Raw genomic sequence first — 21,190 nt, forward strand, 5'->3', positions numbered from 1 at the left:
ACATTTGACCAGGTGTAGTGAACTGTCAGTGTCCCATCCAGACCTCTGTACTTGGGCACACCCATCCCCAACTGCTGTGTGTGTTGACTGCTAATGGCTCCCAGCTTCTGCTTCTTCCAGAGAATCACCTCCAGCAGGAGTGGAGCCCCCTTGTCAGCCCTGCCCCAGGCACCCCACAATCATCACTCACTGACAGAGGAAAAGAAAAAGGCAGTCCCCTGGCCTCCAGGTGGGATTCAGCTGTGGCACAGTCACATTCCAGAGCCCGCCAGTGTGGTCAGGCAGAACCCGGCTTCAGCTGGGACCATGTCCTTACTTGGCTCCTTCTCCTGCCCTGTCCTGTGTCCACCACATTCTTCTCTTGAGAGCCTGCCCTCAGTCAATCCCAGGCACCTGCATCCCTGTGTCAGTCAGGCTCTACCTCTAGAGAACACGACCTAAAACATCTGGATACGTTGGGGTGGAAATAGTTTTCCTCTACCCTTCAAGGTTCTTCTGGCTGATCTGAGAATTAAATTGACATGAGGTCAGTTAACTGGAGACAACAAAATATAATTTTGAATATACAGAACCCACATGCACAAGACGTTCAAAGACAGAAAGGTAAAATGAAGTATATATACCATCTTGAATTAAGGAGAAGGCAGTAAGAGTCTGGTGCTTCAAAGGCAAGGGAATGATTCAAAGGAAGATGAAGAAGAGTAAGTGCTTGGTAAACAAATGTTTGCTAGTCCCCACAGAAACAATGGGACACAGAGAGGAATTTTAACAATCAGGTTTTGATAAATGCTTCCCTGTTTACTATCCTTAGTTCATATTACATTGTGTTATCTATGATGACAGCTCTCTTCCTGGAGCAGGTTTTCTATCTAAATTCTTTTAGGCAGTTAGAAGGAAGATCAACATTTCTTCCTAAATCTTTTGAGCCTCCCTAGAAGTCTGATTGATTTCAGCTCAAAATAAACTTCTTGCCCAAGTGGCACATCTATTCTGAACCCCTACAGATATGCAGGTGCCCAAGAACAAGTCACACTGACCAACACAGACACAATTCATCTCCATTATCTTTGCAGAAATCCTTTTACATTTGAGAGCACAGGACCTGACAATGAGCAGTTAGGGCATTTTCTCATCATATGGGGTGGGAGGGTTGCAAAGACTGAGCTGCATGGACTGTTCACATGGGGAATAAATGAACTTTCTCATAAGTAAGCTCTTCTACCAGCAGTAGCCATATGTTTAATATGAAACTGTGTGGGTCAGGATTGGACACCCCCAGGGGACAGTGGTAAGGTCAACCAAAAGCCCTGAAAGTTCTTACACCATTTGGGAAAGTAGATTCAGGAGTGGTCTAAGTCCCTCAGAATATACCCAGCCCCTGATGTCTCTGTGGCAATCTCCATAGTGTCATTGCTTACGTTTCTTTAAAATATTTTTTTTAATGTAAATTATTTTTGAGAGAGAGAGAGAGAGAGAGAGAGAGAGAGAGCATGATCAGGGGACAGGCAGAGAGAGAGAGGGAGACACAGAATCCAAAGCAGGTTCCAAGCTCTGAGCGCTCAGCATAGAGCCTGACGCAGGGCTCAAACCCAAGAACCATGGGATCATGACCTGAGATGGAGTCAGATGCTTAACCGACTTGAGCCACCCAGGTGCCCCACCATTGCTTACATTTCTATGTTACATATGTTATACCTAATATAAAAATTCTGGTTTACGATAGCATTAGAGAAATCATTTAACATCACTAGAGGTATTTAATAAATGTTAAATATCATAAGTTCAGAGAAATTTTGTTAATAAAGGGCATGTTCCAGAAACCTACAGCAAATATCATCATTAATAGTGAGTCAACACCAGCACTATAGGCTGTGTGCTATAATATGTCTGTTAACTTTGCTGTTATTCAATGTTGCACTAAGGGTACTAATCCAATTTTGCAAAAAAAGGAAGAAGAATAATAGGTATAAATATTTGAAATTAATAGTGTAGATGATATGATTGTCTACATAAAAAATGCAAGAGACTCCACCAATAAACTTATTTGAACTAATATGCCAGTTCAGCAAAATGGGAAGGTACAAAAATCGGGACCTCTCCAACTTCCTATTCTTGTACAAATACCTAACAACACATTTTGGAATGTTGGAAAACTATAATATGTATGCATAGCTGAGCCCATGAGGGGGAAGAAAGGGAAGTGTTTACATGCTGGAATAAAACAGAACTTGAGACAGGGTGGTAAGAAAATGCACTAACATAATGGCTTCCAGAGCAAAGGAGGATGTACTTCAGGGGTCATTACCATCCCTGTAACCTAGCAGCTTGGGTTTTAAGATCCGCATGGGGGATGAGTAGGAAACTAGCTGGCAAGGGACAGGGCACTAGGATTAATAGCATATATACATAAAGCAGGGTCTTTAAGAGCTTACCTTCAGTGACAGAATGGATTCTAGAAGTCCACCTGCCAGTCCAGGATGGTTCTGGGTAGGAAAAAAAATTGCCACCCCCTCATACATTCAATCTGCTAGCCTGTTGCTTGGGCAGGTTTGGGGCCTATTTTATGTCCACTGTGTGGTCTAGGAAACTCCAAGATGGGAAATTACAAAATTACAATTTGTATCAGGCTGCTGACATCCCTGGGACACTTGGGAAAGACAAATCAGCAGGCTGACCTTGGGGGATGATTCAGGAATGCAAGCTGTAAGACATTCCCACAAATAAAGATCTGGTGAAGATGAGCCCACAAACCAAAATTATAACACTCGTTCTAAAATATTCCACGAGATTCAGGGTCCACAAACCATAATAATCAGGAGGATTAGAACCCTGGAAACTCCAGGTAAGACAACAGTCTGAAAATGGCTCTAAAATAAGATTTTAGAAATGAACAAAAACATAAAGGAATCAAAAAGTTAAGAAAGGCTACTAGGGGGGGAAAAAAAGACAAATTTTTAAAAATAAAAGCAAATAGAACATTTTGAAATTTTTTATCCAAGAGCTGAAGACTGCAATTTTCCCAGAACTGGTGAAAGACACTAATCCTCAGACTCAGGAAGCCAAATAAGTCCCAAGCAAAATAAAGGAAAAGAAATCCATACCCAGATAAACTACATGAAATCCAGAACACCAAAGACAAAAAACTTATCTCAGGAGTGCCCAAGAGAGAGGTGCTTGGGTGGCTCAGTGGGTTAAGTGTCGGACTTCAGCCTAGGTCATAATCTCACAGTTCGTGAGTTTGAGCCCTGCATCAGGCTCTGTGCTGACAGCTTGGAGCCCGGAGCCTGCTTTGGATTCTGTGTCTTCCTCTGTATCTGTCCCTCCTCTGTTCTCTCTCTCTCAAAAATAAATAAACATAAAAAAAAAAGAGTGCCCAAGAAAAAAAACAAGAAACTACACAAGAATGACAATTGCCTTTATAGCTGGCTTCTCAACCCCACCAATGGAGACTAAAAGTCCTTCACGTAGGAACAGGATCTTAAAATCACTAAGAATATAATTGTCATCTTAGAATTCTAAATTCAGGAAAACTTTTTAAGAAGGAGGTGGAACAAAGCCTTATAAGGTAGGGGTTGAGAGAGTTTCCCAGCTCTGTTCAATGAAAAAGTAAATCACCTCTATAAAAAAGGTCTGAGATTTGGGGCGCCTGTATGGCTCAGTGAGTTAAGCGGCCAACCTTTGATTTTAGCTCAGCTCCTGATCTCATGGTTCATGAGATCGAGCCCCAAGTGAAGCCCCAAGCTGAGGCCAACTTCAACTGTGTGAAAAGAAGTAATACAAATTTGGGATGCAAAAACAAAGGCTAATTAAAACTCAAATCACAACTATAGTATAATGTAAAATGAGAGAGGATTAATTGGCACTAAATTTTCTCTATTGTGGGGGCACCCAGGGGGCTTCGCTGGTTAAGCATCTGACTCTTGATTTCAGCTCAGGTCATGATCTCACATTTTGTGAGATCAAGCCCCACGTCGGGCTCTGTGCTGACAGTGCTTGGGATTCTCTCTCTCCCTCTCTCTCTGCTCCTCCCCGACTCATGTGCCCATGCATGTTCTCTCTCTCTCAAAATAAATTAAAAAAAGGTTTCTCTACTGTTGGCAGGATAGAGACACTAACTTTGTACTTTACTTCTTTTCTTCTCTCTCTTCTATTTTATTTCTTCTCCCTAGTCCTGTTTTCCCTCCTCCCGTCTTTCTTCCCATCTCAAGAACAGAACTGAACTGTTCTAGATTCTCTGTTCATAGCTCATGGTTGTAACTGGTCCATGAGAGGGCGCCTGTCTCAAAGGTACGTAATTATACATCGGCATCTATTCCTTTTTATTCCTAATACCCTCTTCTGCTTCCCTCCCCGCCATAGATGAGCACTCTACCAGTTGACCTAACCTTGAATTTGCACGTGTCCTTATAAAACATGTGATGTCATTTTGTGCTTGTATTTATTTTAACTCGCATATGTGGAATAGGGCACAGTGTTATGGAGAGATCCTTAATTGCTCAATTAATTAAATGTCCAGTCCAAGACACTCAGGGGGAGGGGTGAATGGAAGTGCTGTTATTAATACTTCCAGAACAGAGATACCATGTTAAACCTACAATCACCCTAACTACAGACCTTGTTCTCTTATTTAATTGTTTCACTTGGTAACATGTTATTAAATTATAGTAACAACAACAGCAGTAATATTACTTGCTATATGGCAAACACTTGCAACTCTGAAAGGTGGATATTGTTATTATTCCCATTTTGTGGTGAGTGAACTGAGGCACAGAGAAACTAAGCAAGTTGTATCAGGTCACACAGCCAGTGAGGGCTGAGCCAGTTTTGAACCTGAATCGGGCAGTCTGGCTCTGAAGTCTCTGCTACTACCCGGAGCACCACAACTGCTTCTGAATCCAAAGGTTCTGTGGGCTTTCAGTGGCCTTGGTGGTATGATAGTGAGACCAGCTACCTTTTAAAGGTTTTGAGGGTCCTATCTTATCTCGTATCTCAGTGGGAAAGCAGCTAAAGTCTCTCCACGGCATCTAATGTTTAATATGACTTTTCAGTTTATGCCATTTTATTTTCCAAGAATTTTATTGTTTATCTTATTTCTTTTTAAGTAAGCTCTACCCCCAACTTGGGGCTCGAACTCATGACACCGAGATCAAGAGTCACATGCTCTGCCAACTGAGCCAGCCAGGTGCCCCTCTTTTCCCAGAATTTTAAAACCTGAAATAAGATTTGATTTCTGTAAAATTACTTTCTGAACCTTTGAGGGAACTGTACTTTTCTTTTGTTCCTCTCTCAGTGTGGTGAATTACACTGGTAGATTTTTCAGAGGCTGTCTCACCATCCTGGAGTAAACCTTCCTTGATCATGATGTATTACTTTTTAAAACTCTGTTGGATTCAGTTAGTGGAAATAATTTTTGCCAAATGGACTTACAATGTACTTTCCTTCTGATGTCCTTATTCGGTTTTGAAATATGTGTTACAGCTAGCCTCATGAAATGAATTGCTCAGCTTTCTCTGTTGGTCTATTTTCTGGATCTTCTTGTGTAAGACAGGAATTACCCCAAAGTGTGGGGGAATATCACATGGAAGGTGTCTGAGCCCAGAGCTCTGGGGGAGGGCAGGAGGTCTGTCTGGTTACCATTTTAGTGTCTTTGATTTGTCTATTCCAGTTTCTGTTTCTTTGTTCACCAATTTTTGCCATTTCATTGCTTCCCAGAAATTTACCCCCTTGGTTTTGGTTTTCAAATGTATTAGCATATGGTTGTTAGTATTTTTATTATAATACATTTTTATGGGGGCGCCTGGGTGGCTCAGTCGGTTGAGCGCCCGACTTGGGCTCAGGTCATGATCTCACAGTCAGTGAGTTCGAGCCCCACGTCAAGCTCTGTGCTGACAGCTCAGAACCTGCTTCATATTCTGTGTCTCTCTGTCTCTTTCTGGCCCTCCCCCCCACTCTCTCTCTCTTTCTCTCTCCCTGTCTGTCAAAAATAAACATAAAAAATTTAAAAATAATAATACATTTTTATGATGAAATATACATACAGACAAAAGACTATATGTAATATATATACATACACATGTAATACATAAACAGTAATAATAAAAATTATAAAAAAATAATAGTAAAGTGGAGACCCATGCCCACTTACCTTAGGGCCACTGTGTGTCCCCATTCTCTGCCTCTGTCAACTCCATCCCTCTAAGTCTCTTCCAGTGATTTAATGACCAAGAGAGTTGTATCCCAGGAATGCAAGGTTGGTTTAATATTTGGAAATCACTCAATATAATTAAACATGTCAATGGAATAAAACCAAAAAAACCCATATTGTCATCTCAAATAGAATAAAGGGCTTAAAGAAACTTAAAAATACCTAAATAAATGGAGAGACACACCATATTAAAGACTCAGTACTGTTGGGGTGCCTTGGTGGCTCAGTCAGTTAAGCATCTGACTCTTGATTACAGATCAGGTCTTGATCTCAGGGTCATGAGTTCAAACCCTGCATTGGGCTCTGTGCTGGGTGTGAAGCCTACTTTAAAAAAAAAAAAAAAAAGACTCCATACTGTGCAGATGTCAATTCTCCCCAAATCTATAAATTCAATGGGGTCCTGATCAAAATTTCCTTAGGTATTTTGGTAGAAGTTGATAGGCTTATTCCAAAATGTATATAGACATGCAAATAACCTTGTATAGCCAAAGCAATTTTATAAAAGAACATTTTGGGAGACTCGGTCTACTTGGTTTCAAGATTTAATATAAAACTACTGTAATCAGGATAGCATGCAGATTAATGAAACAGAACAGAGGATCCATAAGTAGACCATGCATATGCAGTCAGTTTGATAAGGTGCCAAGGTGACTAAATGGAGAGAGAAAAGTATTTTCAACAAGCGGTCCTGGAACAATTGGATATCTACATGGGAACAAAACAAATACCAAAGCCTACCCCACACCATACATAAAAATTAACTTGAAATGGACCATAGATCTACATGTAAGAGCTAAAACTATAAGACTTCTAGAAGAAAACTTAGCATATAATCCTTGCAACGTTAGAGTGAACAAAGACTTTTCGAATAGGACACAAAAGCACAAATGATAAAAGAGAAAGTTGATACATTAGATTTTATTAAAATTTTCTTTTTTCTTATTTGCTCATTACAAACAGGTGTCCTTCTTAATGCCCATCACCCATCTAGCCCCTCCCCCACCCACCTCCCTCCATCAATCCTCAGTTTGTTCTCTGTCATTAAGAGTCTCTTGTGGTTTGCTTTCCTCTTTTTTTTCCTTCCCGTATGTTCATCTGTTTTGTTTCTTCAGTTCCACATATGAGTGAAATCACATGGTATTTGTCTTTCTCTGACGTATTTCCTTTAGCGTAATACATTCCAACTCCATCTGCATCACTGCAAATGCCAAAATTTCATTCTTTTTGATGACTAATATTCCACTGCACACACACACACATATACATATATATACACCACGTCTTCTTTATCCATTCATCAATAGATAGACATTCGGGCTCTTTCCACAGTTTATCTGTTGTTGATAATGCTGCTATAAACAGCATGGTGTCTGTGCCTCTTTGAATCTGTATTTTTGTATCCTTTGGGTAAATACCTAGGAATGCAATTGCTGGGTCATAAGGTAGTTCTATTTTTAGCTTTTTGAGAAATCTCCATTCTGTTCTGCAGAGTGGCTGCACCCAGTTTGCATTCCCACCAACAGTGTAAGAGGGTTCCCCTTTCTCCACATCCTTGCCAACATCTATTGTTTCCTGTGTTGTTAATTTTAGCCATTCTGACAGGCGTGAGGTGGTATCTCATCGTAGTTTTGATTTGTAGTTCTGTTAGACTTTATTAAAATTTTTAATTTTTGTTCTTCTGAATGTACCACTGAGAAAATAAAGACAGGACACAGACTAGAAGAAAATATTCACAATACATATATCTAGCAAGGACTTGTGTCTGGAATATATTAAAAATTTCTTACAACTCAATAATGAGATTATGGGGCACCTGGGTGGCTCAGTCGATTAAGGGTCTGACTCTTAATTTTGGCTCAGGTCATGCTCTCACAGTTTGTGAGTTCAAACCCCATGTCAGGCTCTGCACTGACAGCACAGAGCCTGCTTGGAATCCCTCTCTCCCTGTCTCTCTGCCCCTCCACTGCTCGCTCATGCTCTCTCTCTCTCTCTCTCAAAAATAAATAAACATAAAAAAAAAAGTTTAAAGACCAAAAGAAATGGGCAAAACGCTTGAAGAGACACTTCACAGAAGAAGATGTGCAAGCCAGATAAGCACACAAAAATGTCCTCAGCATCATTGATTACCACGGAAATGTAGTTTCTTATAAAGATAAGCATGAGCTTATTGTTCAAACCTGCAATCCCTCTCCTAAGTATTTGCCCAAAAGAAATGAAATATGTCCACACAAAGAATCGTACATAATTCACGCAGCAGCTTTTTCCATACCAACCACAAACTGGAAACAACACAAATGTCCACCAAGGGGTGAGTAGATAACCAATGTGTGGTGAGTCCATGCAATGGACACTACACAGTAATAAAAAGGAAGAAATTGGGCACTGGGTGGCTCAGTCGGTTAAGTATCCGACTTCAGCTCAAGGTCATGATCTCACCGTTGGTGGGTTTGAGCCCCGCGTCAGACTCTGTGCTGCCAGCTCAGAGCCTGGAGCCTGCTTCAGATTCTGTCTCCCTCTCTCTCTGCCCCTCCTTGTGCTCTCTCTCTCTCTCTCTCTCTCAAAAAATGAATAAGCATTAAAAAAATTTTTTTTAAAAAGGAAGAAATCACCTGTACACATAGTATAATGGTCCTCAAAGTATGAGGCTCAAAGAAGCCAGACACAGAAAACAAGGTAGAATTATGATTCAATTTACAGGATATTCTGGGAAATGCATCCTTATAGTGACAAAAACAAAAGCAAACAAAAAAACAACAACATCATGAAAAAATCTCACAGATCAGTTGTCCCTGGGGGCCAGGCAGGGGTGACTGACAGCAAAGGACGGGCAAGGGCAGTAGCAACTTTGGAGGGTAAGGGAAATATATTGTGTCCTATTGTGGTGCTGGTTCCACAGATGCACATATTTGTCAAAACTTAACAAACTGTAAACTAATTGTGTATACTTTCCTATCAATAAACCATAGCACAATACCATTGATTTTAAAATTTACATGAATTCATATTGATAAATCTCAAAAACAACATCTTGGTCCCCAAAAAACACTCTGAAGGAGGATATATAAAGTATGACCTTGATGTGAATTTTACCAACATCTGAAATAATTTGTTATTCACGGATGCATATGTATAAAAATGTTATTAAAACATGCACGGTGATAATATATAACAAAGTTAAGGTAGTGATTAGCTCTGAGAAGGAAGGAGCCATAGGAGTTGACGGATGATGAGGTTTAGCGATGACTCTCCCCAGGGAGAGTCATATGTGACTATCAAGTTGTAATAGGCTTAAAAAATCTAAAGCAAATATGACAAAATGTGAATATTTTAAAAGTGTTAAGCTGGGTGCGGGTACCTAAGGGTTTTGTATATTACTCAGTATACTTCTCCATGCATTTGGGATTTTTTTTAATGTTTACTTATTTGAATAAACAGAGAGAGACAGAGCGTGAGCAGGGGAGGGGCAGAGAGAGGGAGACACAGAATCCGAAGCAGGCTCCAGGCTCTGAGCTGTCAGCACAGAGCCCGATGTGGGGCTCGAATCCATAAACTGTGAGATCCTGACCTGAGCCGAAGTCAGACGCTCAACCGACTGAGCCACCCAGGCGCCCCGAGACCAGACATTTCTATATGCACATATAAATGTATAGAAAGACGGAGAAAACTCTGGAAGAAGGTACACGAAACTGAACTCTCTGGAGAGGGGCCCGGGATGAAGAGAAAGTTCAGGGAGATGTCTGTTCTGTCTGCATTAACAGAATGTTTTACATGGAGAACGTTGTCTATATTACTTGGACAAAACCAAAACCAAGCATGGAAGACAAAGGCAGTTCGCCCTCCTGTACCGTTTACATGTACAAATGCGGGGACCACAGAATCCCACCGGCGCGTCTTTCCATATCCAATTTATTTATATTATTGGTAGCCTGCTAATGTTGGCTTTCCCCAAATTTGCATTTAGCTCTAAACTCATGGTTCATTTCCATGAACGATGCAGCTATAACGTTTGCTACCACCAGGCTCTGTGCTCTGCTATGGGACCACAGGGTGACAGGGACACAGTCCCGTTATGGGCCCATCTCTGTCTCACAGGTGAGACTGTCAAGGGGAAAAAAAATAATCGTAATACATATCCTAATCAGGTGATCCGGCAGTCTTGGCCCTTGCCATCTGTCCAAATGAGGTGAAAACTTAATGTCCACACCGGAACCTGCACTCAGATTCTTGGAGCACCTTTAGCCATAATTGCCAAAACCTGGGGGCAACAAAGATCTCCTTCAGTAGGAGAATGGAGGAATAAGCCAGGGTGTAATCAGACAGTGGAATATTATCAAGCCATGAAAAGCCAGGAACGGACCCAAATGTCTATTACAAAGCAAAAGAAGCCAATCCGAACAGGCTACTGACTATATTATTGCAACTGTAAGACATTTTGAAAGAGGCAAACTCTGGAGACAGCGGAGATCAGTGGTTTCAGGCACTGGGGGCAGAGAGGGATGATCGGAGAGCAAAGAGGCTTTTTAGGACAGTAATACTACGCTGTGTGATATTGCAATGGTGGACATACATCGTTGTGCATTTGCCCAGACCCATAGGATGCGCAGCACCCAATGTGGACCCCGATGTAAATTAGTACGGAGTTTGGATGATAATGACACGTCAGTGTAGGTCGGCCAGTTGTAACAAGGGGACCTCTCTGGCGGCGGGGGGGGAGGGGTGCTGCGCGTTGTGTGGGGTGGGGAGGGTCGAGTTAAATGGAAACTATTTTCTGCTCAGTTTTACTGTGAACCTAAGATTGCTCTAAAAGATAAAGTCTACTTTAAAAATTGAACTATAACCTTCCAGCTCTAAAATTTTCTGATTCTAATTTTTTTTTTTTTTTTTTTTTTTTTTTTTTTTTTTTTTTTACAGAGGAGACAATTCTTGTTCCTTGATTTTTTAAACTCAGTTTTAAAATCTCACTTGTTCACAGGCATCAAACGAAGTAAAACCTTTTTGAAAATATCTGCATGCGTGCTTTAAAAACATTAAATTTCTGGGGCGCTTGGGTGGCTCGGTCAGTTAAGTGTCCGACTTAGGCTCAAGTCATGATATCACAGTTTGTAGGTTCAAACCCTTCATCGGGCTCTGTGCTGACAGCTCAGAGCCTAGAACCTGCTTCCAATTCTGTGACTCCCTTTCTCTTCTGCCCCTCCTCCACTTGCGCTCTTTTTCTCTCTCTCAAAAATAAACTTAAAAAAAAATAAATAAGGGCGCCTGGGTGGCTCAGTCTGTTTAGCATCTGACTCCAGCTCAGGGCATGATCTCGTGGTTCATGGGTTCGAGCCCCACGTCGGGCTCTGTGCTGACAGCTCAGAGCCTGGAGCCTACTTTGGATTTTGTGTCTTCCTCTCTTTCTCTGCCCGTCCCCTGTTCGTGCTCTGTCTCTCAAAAATGAGTAAACGTTAAAAAAATTAAAAATAAATAGATAAAAAAATAAAGTTTCTTGTTAAAAAACACTTTCTTTTAGAATCTTTATAATATTTATATGTATCACAACACAAATATTTACACTCAAATCGCATTTACCTAACAGATTTTTTAAAAATACTGATTGAAAAAAACAAAAAGCTAGTATAGCCCTGCGCGCAACACAAACTTGTGTTATCCGGATCTACCAGCAGGTGGCACACAAGTCCTGAGGCTTGGAAATGTTTGCGCCACACTAGAGAGAAATCCAGTCTTTCACATGTGCCCCCCCTCTCCCTGCACCGGCTGCTGAAGCTGGCTGCGTGAATCATGATCCATTGGTGGCCACATGTAAAAGCTGAGTCCCATGGCATCCCCTGTGCCCTACTTTCAGGAACAGAAGGGAAGATGGAGGAGTCAAGGGAAAGACCCATTTATTGAGCTCTTACTGTATGCCGAGCCCTCCACGTGCATCATCTTATTGGATCCTACAAAAATCCAATAAGCTGGGTTATTATTTTACGGGGAGACTGAGGTGCTTGTCTAAGTCCCACCAGCAACTCAGCCCCCGAATCCTTAGCAGAGAACCTTCATTTGGGTGCCCTTGTTTAGAGTAACTGTGATGAGTTTTTTTGTGTGTGTCTCGCCTGGACGGCTAAGGGATGCCCAGATGGCCAGTCAAACTTTAATCCTGGGTGTGTCTGTAAGGGTGTTTCTGGAAGAGATTGGTGTTCGAATCACTAGACTGAGGTTAGAGATTCTCAGCACCGTTCAATCCCCTGGGGACCAGAATGGAACCAAAAGGGGAAGGAAGGGCAAATTCTCTCTTCTCGCCCATGAACGTCTGGAGCTCTCGGCTCTGAACCCTTCAGACCCTGGGGCTCACACGGGGGTCCTCCCTCCTCAGGCCTTTGGCCTCACACTGGGAGATACACCATCAGCTCCCCTGATTTTTAGGGATTCGGTCTCGGACTGAGTTACACCACTGGCTTTGCAGGTTCTCCAGTTTGCAGATGGCGGGACTTCTTGGTCTCTAACCACATGAGCCAATTCTCCCATCTCTGCCCCAGCCCTGCTCGTGCATTCTCTCTCAAAATAAACATAAAAATTAAAATTTGCCTGTCTGTATGATTTCAGTGCTTTTGCTGAAAGGAACTTGGATGAAAAATTAAAATAGAATAAAATAAATAAAATAAAAGGAACTTGGATGTCTTTCCTGGCCACTAGTTGAATTCAAGGACTACTACCCACCCGCATGCACGGTGAGGCCCAGAGTTCTCCAGCTAATCTGCAGCGTAAACAACCCTTTCCAGAACCGGGGCCCTGCCTTGAGCAGCAAAGCCCTTTCTCTGCACAAAGGCCAGGCACTGAGGTCTCTGGAACCATCTGGAGAACGGTAGCAAGTGCTCGTGTCCAGGTCAGGGCATCCGAGGCAGCAGCGAGGGTCCCCAGAGCCGTGTGCACCAGTGGCTCATCGGCCACTTAGTATGTCCCAGTTGCGTGTATTAACCCCCTGAATAGCCCCCGAAACAAAAGAAGCAAGAGATGCCCCAGAGAGAATAAAGAACTGGAGAAAATCATAAATATGCTGTGAGCTCCTGGGGCCAAACCCCAGGGCATCAGTGAGAGTTTCTGTCTGTAGACAGCTTGGCACCAGTTTTTTCCCCATCAGTAACTGGAGACTCCTGAAGTGTATACTGGGACAACTGGTGAAGGTATCACGGAAGGCACCAGAGAGTTCACACCAGGGTTGTTTATTTCCTATCTTTTCTTTACAACCCTCCACCCAGGGATGAGACCCACGCGTGGGTCTCAGGCTCAAATCCCCCTCCAGAAACAGTCACATTTCTGACTCTATAGGACACAGGTCCCTGGAGGTCCCAGCAGCTCCCCAGGTCACTTTTCCTCCGCCCAGCACCCTGCAGTCCTGGATCACCTGTCCTTTCCCCATTCACACTGAGCAGATGTCTGAAATCGTGGCTCTGTGTCCCCCTTTATGTATGATACACCTATAGCCTAGATGTCCGTCTCCTAGTGCCCAGAAGGAAATTTCTGGTGGATGCACTCAACTAGTCAGGCAATTAGCAGGACACAAAGGGGTCCGAATCATAGACTATCTTGCTGCCACAGTGAGGACAGGGGTTAGTTCTAAGCCAGATGGTCCGGGGCAGTCCTAAGTCCTTCAGAATGCCCAGCAGCTCAGCCTGAGCCTGGGCGAACCTCCCTGGGTGGATGATCCCCCGACTGCCGTAACTCTCCAGAGGGGCAGGATACAGCTCGAGGCTCAGGCGGCTCAGCCCGGCGGTGTGACGCAGCAACCTCCCCATCAGGGCCACGGAGAGGTGGTTCCCGCGGACACTGAATGTCTGGAGCTGGTGGCAGCGGCTGAGGGCCGGCAGGATGGCCTCCAGGTGGGTGTCCGAGAGTCCACAGTATTCTAGTACCAGGTCCTGGACGGTGGCTGCCACTGTCTCGAGCAGAACTTGGAGGGGCTTGGGACTAAAACGGGCCAGGCTGAGGCCACTCAGGTCCAGCTCCTTCAGCTGACTGATGCTTGGGCACTGGGACAGGCATGCCAAGTCTGATTGGGTAAGCTGGCAGTTGGTTATGGAGAGGGCCTCCAAGGGGCTCTTCAGGCACCTGGGGAGAAACCAGGCAGTTAGGTCTGGCGATCGGGGGAGCAGGGAGCCTTAAGGGGAGACAGCTGGCTTGTCCAAGGCCGACGTCGTCGTGACCATCTGATGAAGGTCAGTCCCAGGATCCCAGTCTCATTTTAGGCTGAGCCCTTTCACTTGTGCGACTGAGATTTCGCAAAATCTTTAAAGCTCCCTTTCCCCATCTGTCAAGCAAGCAGAGTACAACATACTCCACTTACTTATGGAAATGAAGGTAATGGAATGAGCTAGAATATGCTCGATTAAGCGTGGGCACCAGTGAATTTTGATGGTGGTACATGCAAGACCAGAAATGCTCTCAACTCAGGCTTCCTTCAGGCCGCTGCTTGGGCCTTAGGTGCCCATATCTTTGGGCCAGGTGAGGCTAACGGAGACACACAAAGAACGAACCAGGGCAAGGGGCGCTTCTGGGGGGGCGGGGGTGGGGGGCTCAGTCCGTTGAGCGTCGGACTTCGGCTCAGGTCATGATCTCCTGGTTCGTGGGTTTCAGCCCCATATCGGTCTCTGTGCTGACAGCTCAGAGCCTGAGCCTACTTCGGATTCTGTGTCTCCCTCTCTCTCTGCCCCTCCCCTGCTCGTGCTGTCTCTGTCTCTAAAACATAAAGGTTAAAAAAAAAAAAAAAAAAAAAAAGAATAAATAAACCGGGGCAAGACCCCACCCCGTCGGCTGGGGGCGCCAGTCTGCAGGGGCTCCCATCCCTGCATCATCCGCAGACCATCTAGCGCTCCTCATCCTTCTTTCTGCTCTTGTTCCCCTTCCTCACCCCCAGGAGCCTGCATTTCCCTCATTGATGACCTGACCTGGAGCGCAAAACCTTTCACAGAGGGGAGTTGAGACGGGCTGCGCAAGCGCGCGAGGCCAGGGAGGGAGCTCCGCGCTTACCTTGGGAAATGCTCACGTCGGCTGTGGCTTCCCCCTCTTCGGGGCCCTCTTCCCTTCACTGTCCCCGCCCCCCCCCCCCCCCCCCCCCGGCCACCTTGACTCAGACCTCTCTTCCCGATGGAAGAATTCCCAAGCCCACCCCCACGCCCATCTGACCCCCCCACAGCGTGCGGCTTCCCGGCAAGGCGTCTCTTTCCACAGCCTCCAACCCAGTCCAGCCCAGTGGGGCCCCGCCCTCACCTGAGCATCTGGCCCAGGCAGCCCTCGAGGAAGGCGGGAGATTCCATACGGAGCTTCCGCAGGTGGCGCAGCCGGAGGAGCTGGGAGGTGAACCGGCCAATGTGCTTTTGCTCCTCGGAGGAGGAGGGCTTGTGGATGTGGGAGAGGACGAGCGTCTGCACGTTACTCATCCGGCCCAGGTAAGGAGCAAACTTCCCCAGGGTCGACAGCTGCCAGGTGAGATGCACCTCCGCCTCCAGGACACAGCCCAGCTGCACCAGATTCAGGACCTCCTTAATATTTTGGACGGGCATCCCGAAAATCGTCACCTTCTTACAGCACAGGTGTAGCGATCTCCTCCGTCTGGCCCACCTAATGAGGTTGGCCAGGCGTTCATCCAGGGCCCTTTCCCTGAGGCAGAGGTCTACGAACACCGTCAAGGGACCCGAGGGCCCCTTCATCCTTAAGCTGTCCTCCGCCACGGGTCCCGTCAGCGGGCACTCATGGACCCTGGCTCCAGACCACATGCTCCAGAAGTTCCGACTGGCATTCCGTAAATCCAGCACCCGCAGTTTCCACCTCCTGTGGGCGACAGGGGAGATGCTTGGCCGAGATGCTTCGCGATCGGTGCAGAAAGAGACCAGGAGTCTCAGTTTGGGCAACAGTGGGACGCCCCCCCCCCCCCCCCCCCACCGCCGCCTTCACTTCACATCCCAGACATCGCTCAGCTGCTCGCTCGCCCTCTTCTTCCCTCCCTGCCTTACTTTTCCCTAACTCCTTTTCCCCTCCCATCCTCCCTGGTGTCTGCTTAGTTCCTTTAAGTATCACTGGCAGGAGGCGGAGACAAGCGGCCCTCGCCTCCAGAAGGCATTGACCACGGGGAGCCCAGCAGCGGCCAAGTCGTGGACTCCTTCACTGGCCTCATCGGATGCCTCTAATCCACCCTTTGGCCATCCAGTCTCCCTGACCCCAGCCTCCTCTTCCAGGATGCCCGGGACCCTACCAGGCTACAGGGATGAGCCTTACCTGGGCCGAACCTTCCGGGCAAGCAGGCAGTCAAGCCCATCGAGCACGGCTTGTAAGGCCTTCTGGTGAGGCATCTGTGTCAGGCCCCCCAGAGGGAGGCGGGCAAAGGGCCAGGCCCGCACCATCGCCTTCAGGGTCTTGTCGCACCTCCCAGCCAGGGCCTCCATGAACAGCAGCGGGAAGAGCTCTGTGGGCAGATACTCCAGAGCGGCGATCGCCAAGTCCTCGTCCTTCAGCAGGCTCTGGGCCGCCAGTTCCAGGAGTCTGGGCGGGGTCCTGGTGACCATCCTGAATCTGCTCTGAAAGGAATCCTCTGGCAATGTCAAGGGAACAAGTCCTCCTTCCCGGGCCAGGCCCATCTTCTCCTCGCCCTCGGGAGGAACCCACTCAGGGCCAAAGTCACGGTTCTGGCAATGGTGGGAGAGCCTCAGTTTACCCCAGTTCCACTCTGGGCTCTGTGGCCGGCCACAAAGCCATCGCTCTGCCCCTGCCGGCACCGGGGCGAGTGTCTCACAAGTACCAGGGGGAAGGAAACGCAACCGCTGGCCCAGACATTTCCACCCACTGCTTCCCTTGATTCCAGTACCACTGGCAAGTGGTAGTGAGGGGCCTGAGAGTGTCATGTGGCCTAACTCATCCTCAGTGCCCCCTGACTGGGAAAGATGAGGGAGATACCTCCAAAAGTTTTAAATGAGAAATTGTAAAAGCCGTGTAACAGTGTTATACAGAATTTGGGAGTAGCAAGAAAATCCCTAAGAGGTAAATTCCATGCACGCACAAGTGGGGGAGGAGGGGGAGGGAGAGAGAGAGAGACAGACAGACAGACAGAGAAAACCTCAAGCAGGATCCACACCCAGCTCGGGGCCCAACTCGGGGGCTCCGTCCCACGATGGTGAGATCATGACCTGAGCCCAAATCAGGAATCGGAAGCTCAATTCACTGAGCCACCCAGGCACCTCACGTGGGATGTTTTTAAGCGTTTAGTTAAAAAAGGATGAACTGGTAAAATCACAAAGCCATAAAATATAGCAGCGATAATTGAATGGCACAAACTAAATATTTAAAATGTCAAGAAATAAAAATTTAAAAATATATTTAAAAAATCTGCCTGGCCAAGACATTTAAAAATGACATGAACCAAAGCTCAAAATCAAAATGTTTGGGATTTAGGCAAAACTGTACTTAGGGTCACCTGTGTAGCTCAGTCCGTTGAGCGTCCGACTTCGGCTCAGGTCATGATCTCACGGTTCATGAGTTCAAGCCCCACGTCGGGCTCTGTGCTGACAGCTCAGAGCCTGGAGCCTGCTTCAGATTTTGTGTCTCCCTCTCTCTCTGGGCCCTCCCCCCACTTGCTCTCTCTCGCTCTCTCTCAAAATAAATATTCAAAAAAACCCAGAAAACAAAAAACAACCAAAGCCTTAAACCCGCTCACCTCAAAAAGAAAGGAAAAGGAAACGTGTGCCATCTTGAGCTGCATGGGATGGGAATGTCCTTAACCAGGACAGGAACTTACCATCTCTGAGGCAGTCGGCCAGGTGCTCAGATCTCGGACCTGGTGGAGAAGCCAAGTCTGTGGTTCCAAGGATGGAGGGCTCTGTATTTCTTCTCTGGTGCCTGAGGCTTTTACACACCTTTCTAATCCCATATCCCCCACCCCTTTCAACCACTAACTTCTAATTGGAGAACAACACTTGATTAGATTCTTCAATCTCCTTCCGGCTATTCCTGATTGGGTCTTTGCCTTTTTCTAGATTGATTGAATCATATGCCTATTCAGGAAGGGGAAAGAGTTAGAGAGGGGGGGAAAGTCAAGAACTCATTAATCGATTCACTCCACAAAAATGGATTGGGTTTTACTAATAGGGTGTGGTCTAGCCCTGAGTATGAGACAAGGAAGTTTAATCTATTCCTGACATTAGAAAGTATCAGTTATTGGGCGATCTTTGACCCCATCAAAATTATCAAGATGTTCCAGAGTTAAAACAGCTTCATGCAGACAGTGGTATCATCCCCAAAGAAAACAAAATAAGGGTCTCTGAATTGAGTTGTCACTTAGGTTTTACGTCAAGTAAGAGAGCAAATCAGGAGCCCACTCAGGGAGCAAGGTGGGGCAGCTGGGTTGAAGTTGGTTCTCCAGACCGTAAGACTTCTCTGAAGGAGATCAGGTCAAAGTCATAAGGAGAAAGTGGGGCTAGGGGCTGGGCAGGGCAGAGGTGGGCGATCCTAATGGGACCCTGTGAATGACCCAAGACTGTAAAATACGGGTTATTTTCCTTGGGGAGCAGGGAGATTGAAAGACTTTTCTCTCAATAGAGACATTAACAAGGGAGTGGCTGGGGTAGAGACAACACCATTCTTGAGGGCAGGGAGGGAGATTCTTTCTTCAGACCCTCCAGGGAGGGAAAGGGTGTTTCTCCAAGAAAGATGGGATTAGCTTGGGGACCTGACCTGAGAAGCCTAAATCTAAAAATGTCAGCTGAGGGAGAGGCAGGCAACCCTAGCAAGTCAGACACTTCCAAGTCTGAAAGCTCCAGCAAGGGTGGATACCATGGACCTTCGGGATCTTGGAGCCAGGAAGACAAATAAACGTGGGCCGATCACGCATGTGACCTCGTCATCATCATGGCAGCTGTTTCCAGGAGACATTTTCTTTCAGCCTCAGAGTTGTTCCCACAGAGGACACTTCCCAAACAGCAGGTAGATTGGCCCCAGCCATTTCTGGGGCCTCGGGAACCTAACCTTTCCAACCCCACTGGCCCCTTTCGAAGCATAATTTGACAATGAACATTTCCTCCGATTTAGGTAACAATTGAGGCAAATGTAGCTTCAAAGACCCCTTTCTACCCTTAAGATATCTTGGACACGGAGAGCCTGACCAAGGACATGACATTAGGCAAAGAAATAAAACTCTCTGTTTGTAACAAGTGGAGTACACTGAACACCACCCCCTTTCCCCCACAAAATCCAGAAGCTATGTTCAGTGTTTGCAGATGTGCCAAATGTAGGGATGAATCCCCGCCCGGGCTGGATCACAAGTGGATTCTTTTGAAGTCTCAGGATATGAAGAATGGGAGACTATCCCTCTGTTTCCAGATAATTCCCCAAGCCTTTCTCTCCTCCATTCAGTGTGAGGTCCAAACAATTCTTCTATTACCACTGGGTGCCAGGGCTAAGATTCTTTGAAGGATGTTCTCCATCTTGGTATCTTTCTGGAAGATTCTTTTTTGCCACATATCTGCCCTCGGGATAAATGGCCTTTGCATAACATTGGGTTTAGTTGGATTGCACTCAACAGACATTTTAACTCCTAGCAATCACCTTTATTAATAACCTGCATTAGGGTGAGATTCGTGACAAGGATAATCATAAATGCCTGTTATTGAACACACACTGGGCAAGCCATGGTGCCAGCACTTTTCCTCCACTGCCTCAAATAACCTTCACAGAGAATCTGAAGATCACTGCTAGCTCCCCCATTTTTAAGCCTGCTAGCTTTGACACAGTGAAGAGTTGGAGGCTCAGAAGAACCTCCCTAGTTTTCAGACAACTTAAATGTTAGAAAATACTTACTGACAGACTTCTTGTGAGTATCAGTGAAAATGAGAAAATTGTAGAAGTCCAAGGGAGGGATATTTCTATGGGATCCAAGCTTCTATGAGACCCAAGGAGGTAGGAGGGGTCAAAGTCTTCAAATGTCCTCGAAAATATAAATGTTCAACACTCTTCTCTTCTCAGGCAACAGGACACTCTTTTCTGTCCACCACCACACAGGGCCTGTTTGCTAAGGGGACACACTGGGGCATCCGAAGAGGAGGGAGCCCATCTGCACAGAGATGCCATCATCCCTGCCCAATTCAGGGGTCCAGCAGGACTCCTGGAGTCTGGTGAGAAGCCTGGATTTGTGGGACATTTTATTGTGTCCTGCTCTCCTGTCCGCATGACCCCTAGTTTACTGCCCGTGTGAGAGCAGCCTTCTGAGCCCATCAGGGTGATGTCCTGACCCCCTTTCTCCAGTTACAGAATCCCAACTGAGATTCCAAAAATCTGCTCCTGGGTCCTTGCTCAGGGGGTTAGAATATTTCTTCTAGTTCCCTCTCCCAGCCTGAGCTGACGTGGCAGCCTTCTCTTCCTCCATTCCAGGAGCTCCAGCTCACCTCTCCCAGAATGTGGAGCATGGAGACCTTTCCCATGGTATCAGCAGAAATCAAGAAATTCTTCTCACATTCTACTAGGCTATTTTGAAGGATATGACTAACCACAAGGCACAGAGTACCCCAACTGCTCTTCTGAATCCAAAGAGGCACCCAGAAATGCTGGAAAGTGACCCCTTTTGGGTTTCAGAGGAGGACCCTGATTCTTCTGGTCTTCCTAGAGGTTCAAGGATGATGAAAGGCTTTGGGGACCATTATGAAGTGGCTCTTCCCTCTGTGTCTCTCTTGGCCCAGACCTTGAGCTGGCAAAATCCTACTGGGATCCGGGAAATTGTTCTCTCCCAAGTTAGATGTCTTCTTACCTTGAAGTGTCTTGTCTTCAGTGCCTTTTTAAAAGCCCAAGTCTCTTTTGACCCTAATTACCCCCTCCAGTTCCACGAATATCTTGCCCTAAATAAGGGGCTGTTCTCTTTCTTCCTCATCAATAAAGGTTTCATGACAAATCACCCTGGGTCCAGACAATTAAGGCCAAGGGACTAGCTTGTAGAAGCATGGGGTGGGAAGCGTGTCGGCTAGCTCCCTC

The 21,190-nt window shown here is 45.9% G+C and overlaps 1 protein-coding gene across 1 annotated transcript; it reads right to left on the reverse strand.

The window, feature by feature from the left end:
- Positions 1–13,386: 13,386 nt before the first annotated feature.
- LOC132673476 (PRAME family member 12-like) lies at positions 13,387–16,761 on the reverse strand. The gene is made up of 3 exons (XM_060626154.3): positions 16,457–16,761; positions 15,452–16,012; positions 13,387–14,293 (listed from the first exon to the last, which is right to left on the reverse strand). Exons 1-3 carry the CDS (start codon positions 16,741–16,743, stop codon positions 13,735–13,737), a joined length of 1,407 nt encoding a protein of 468 aa, XP_060482137.1. The 5' UTR covers positions 16,744–16,761; the 3' UTR covers positions 13,387–13,734.
- Between the last annotated feature and the right edge of the window lie 4,429 nt (positions 16,762–21,190).

The sequence above is a fragment of the Panthera onca genome, chromosome C1 (assembly GCF_046562875.1).
Source record: "Panthera onca isolate mPanOnc1 chromosome C1, mPanOnc1 haplotype 2, whole genome shotgun sequence".
Lineage (NCBI taxonomy): Eukaryota > Metazoa > Chordata > Mammalia > Carnivora > Felidae > Panthera > Panthera onca.

Excerpts from the sequence above, each read along its gene's own strand:
- LOC132673476 (XM_060626154.3), bottom strand. The coding sequence starts at position 16,743 with ATGGTCACCAGGACCCCGCCCAGACTCCTGGAACTGGCGGCCCAGAGC. Across the intron at positions 16,013-16,456 it reads GCCCGGAAGGTTCGGCCCAG|GAGGTGGAAACTGCGGGTGC; the intron begins GTAAGGCTCATC and ends TGTCGCCCACAG. Across the intron at positions 14,294-15,451 it reads TGCCTGGGCCAGATGCTCAG|GTGCCTGAAGAGCCCCTTGG; the intron begins GTGAGGGCGGGG and ends GTTTCTCCCCAG.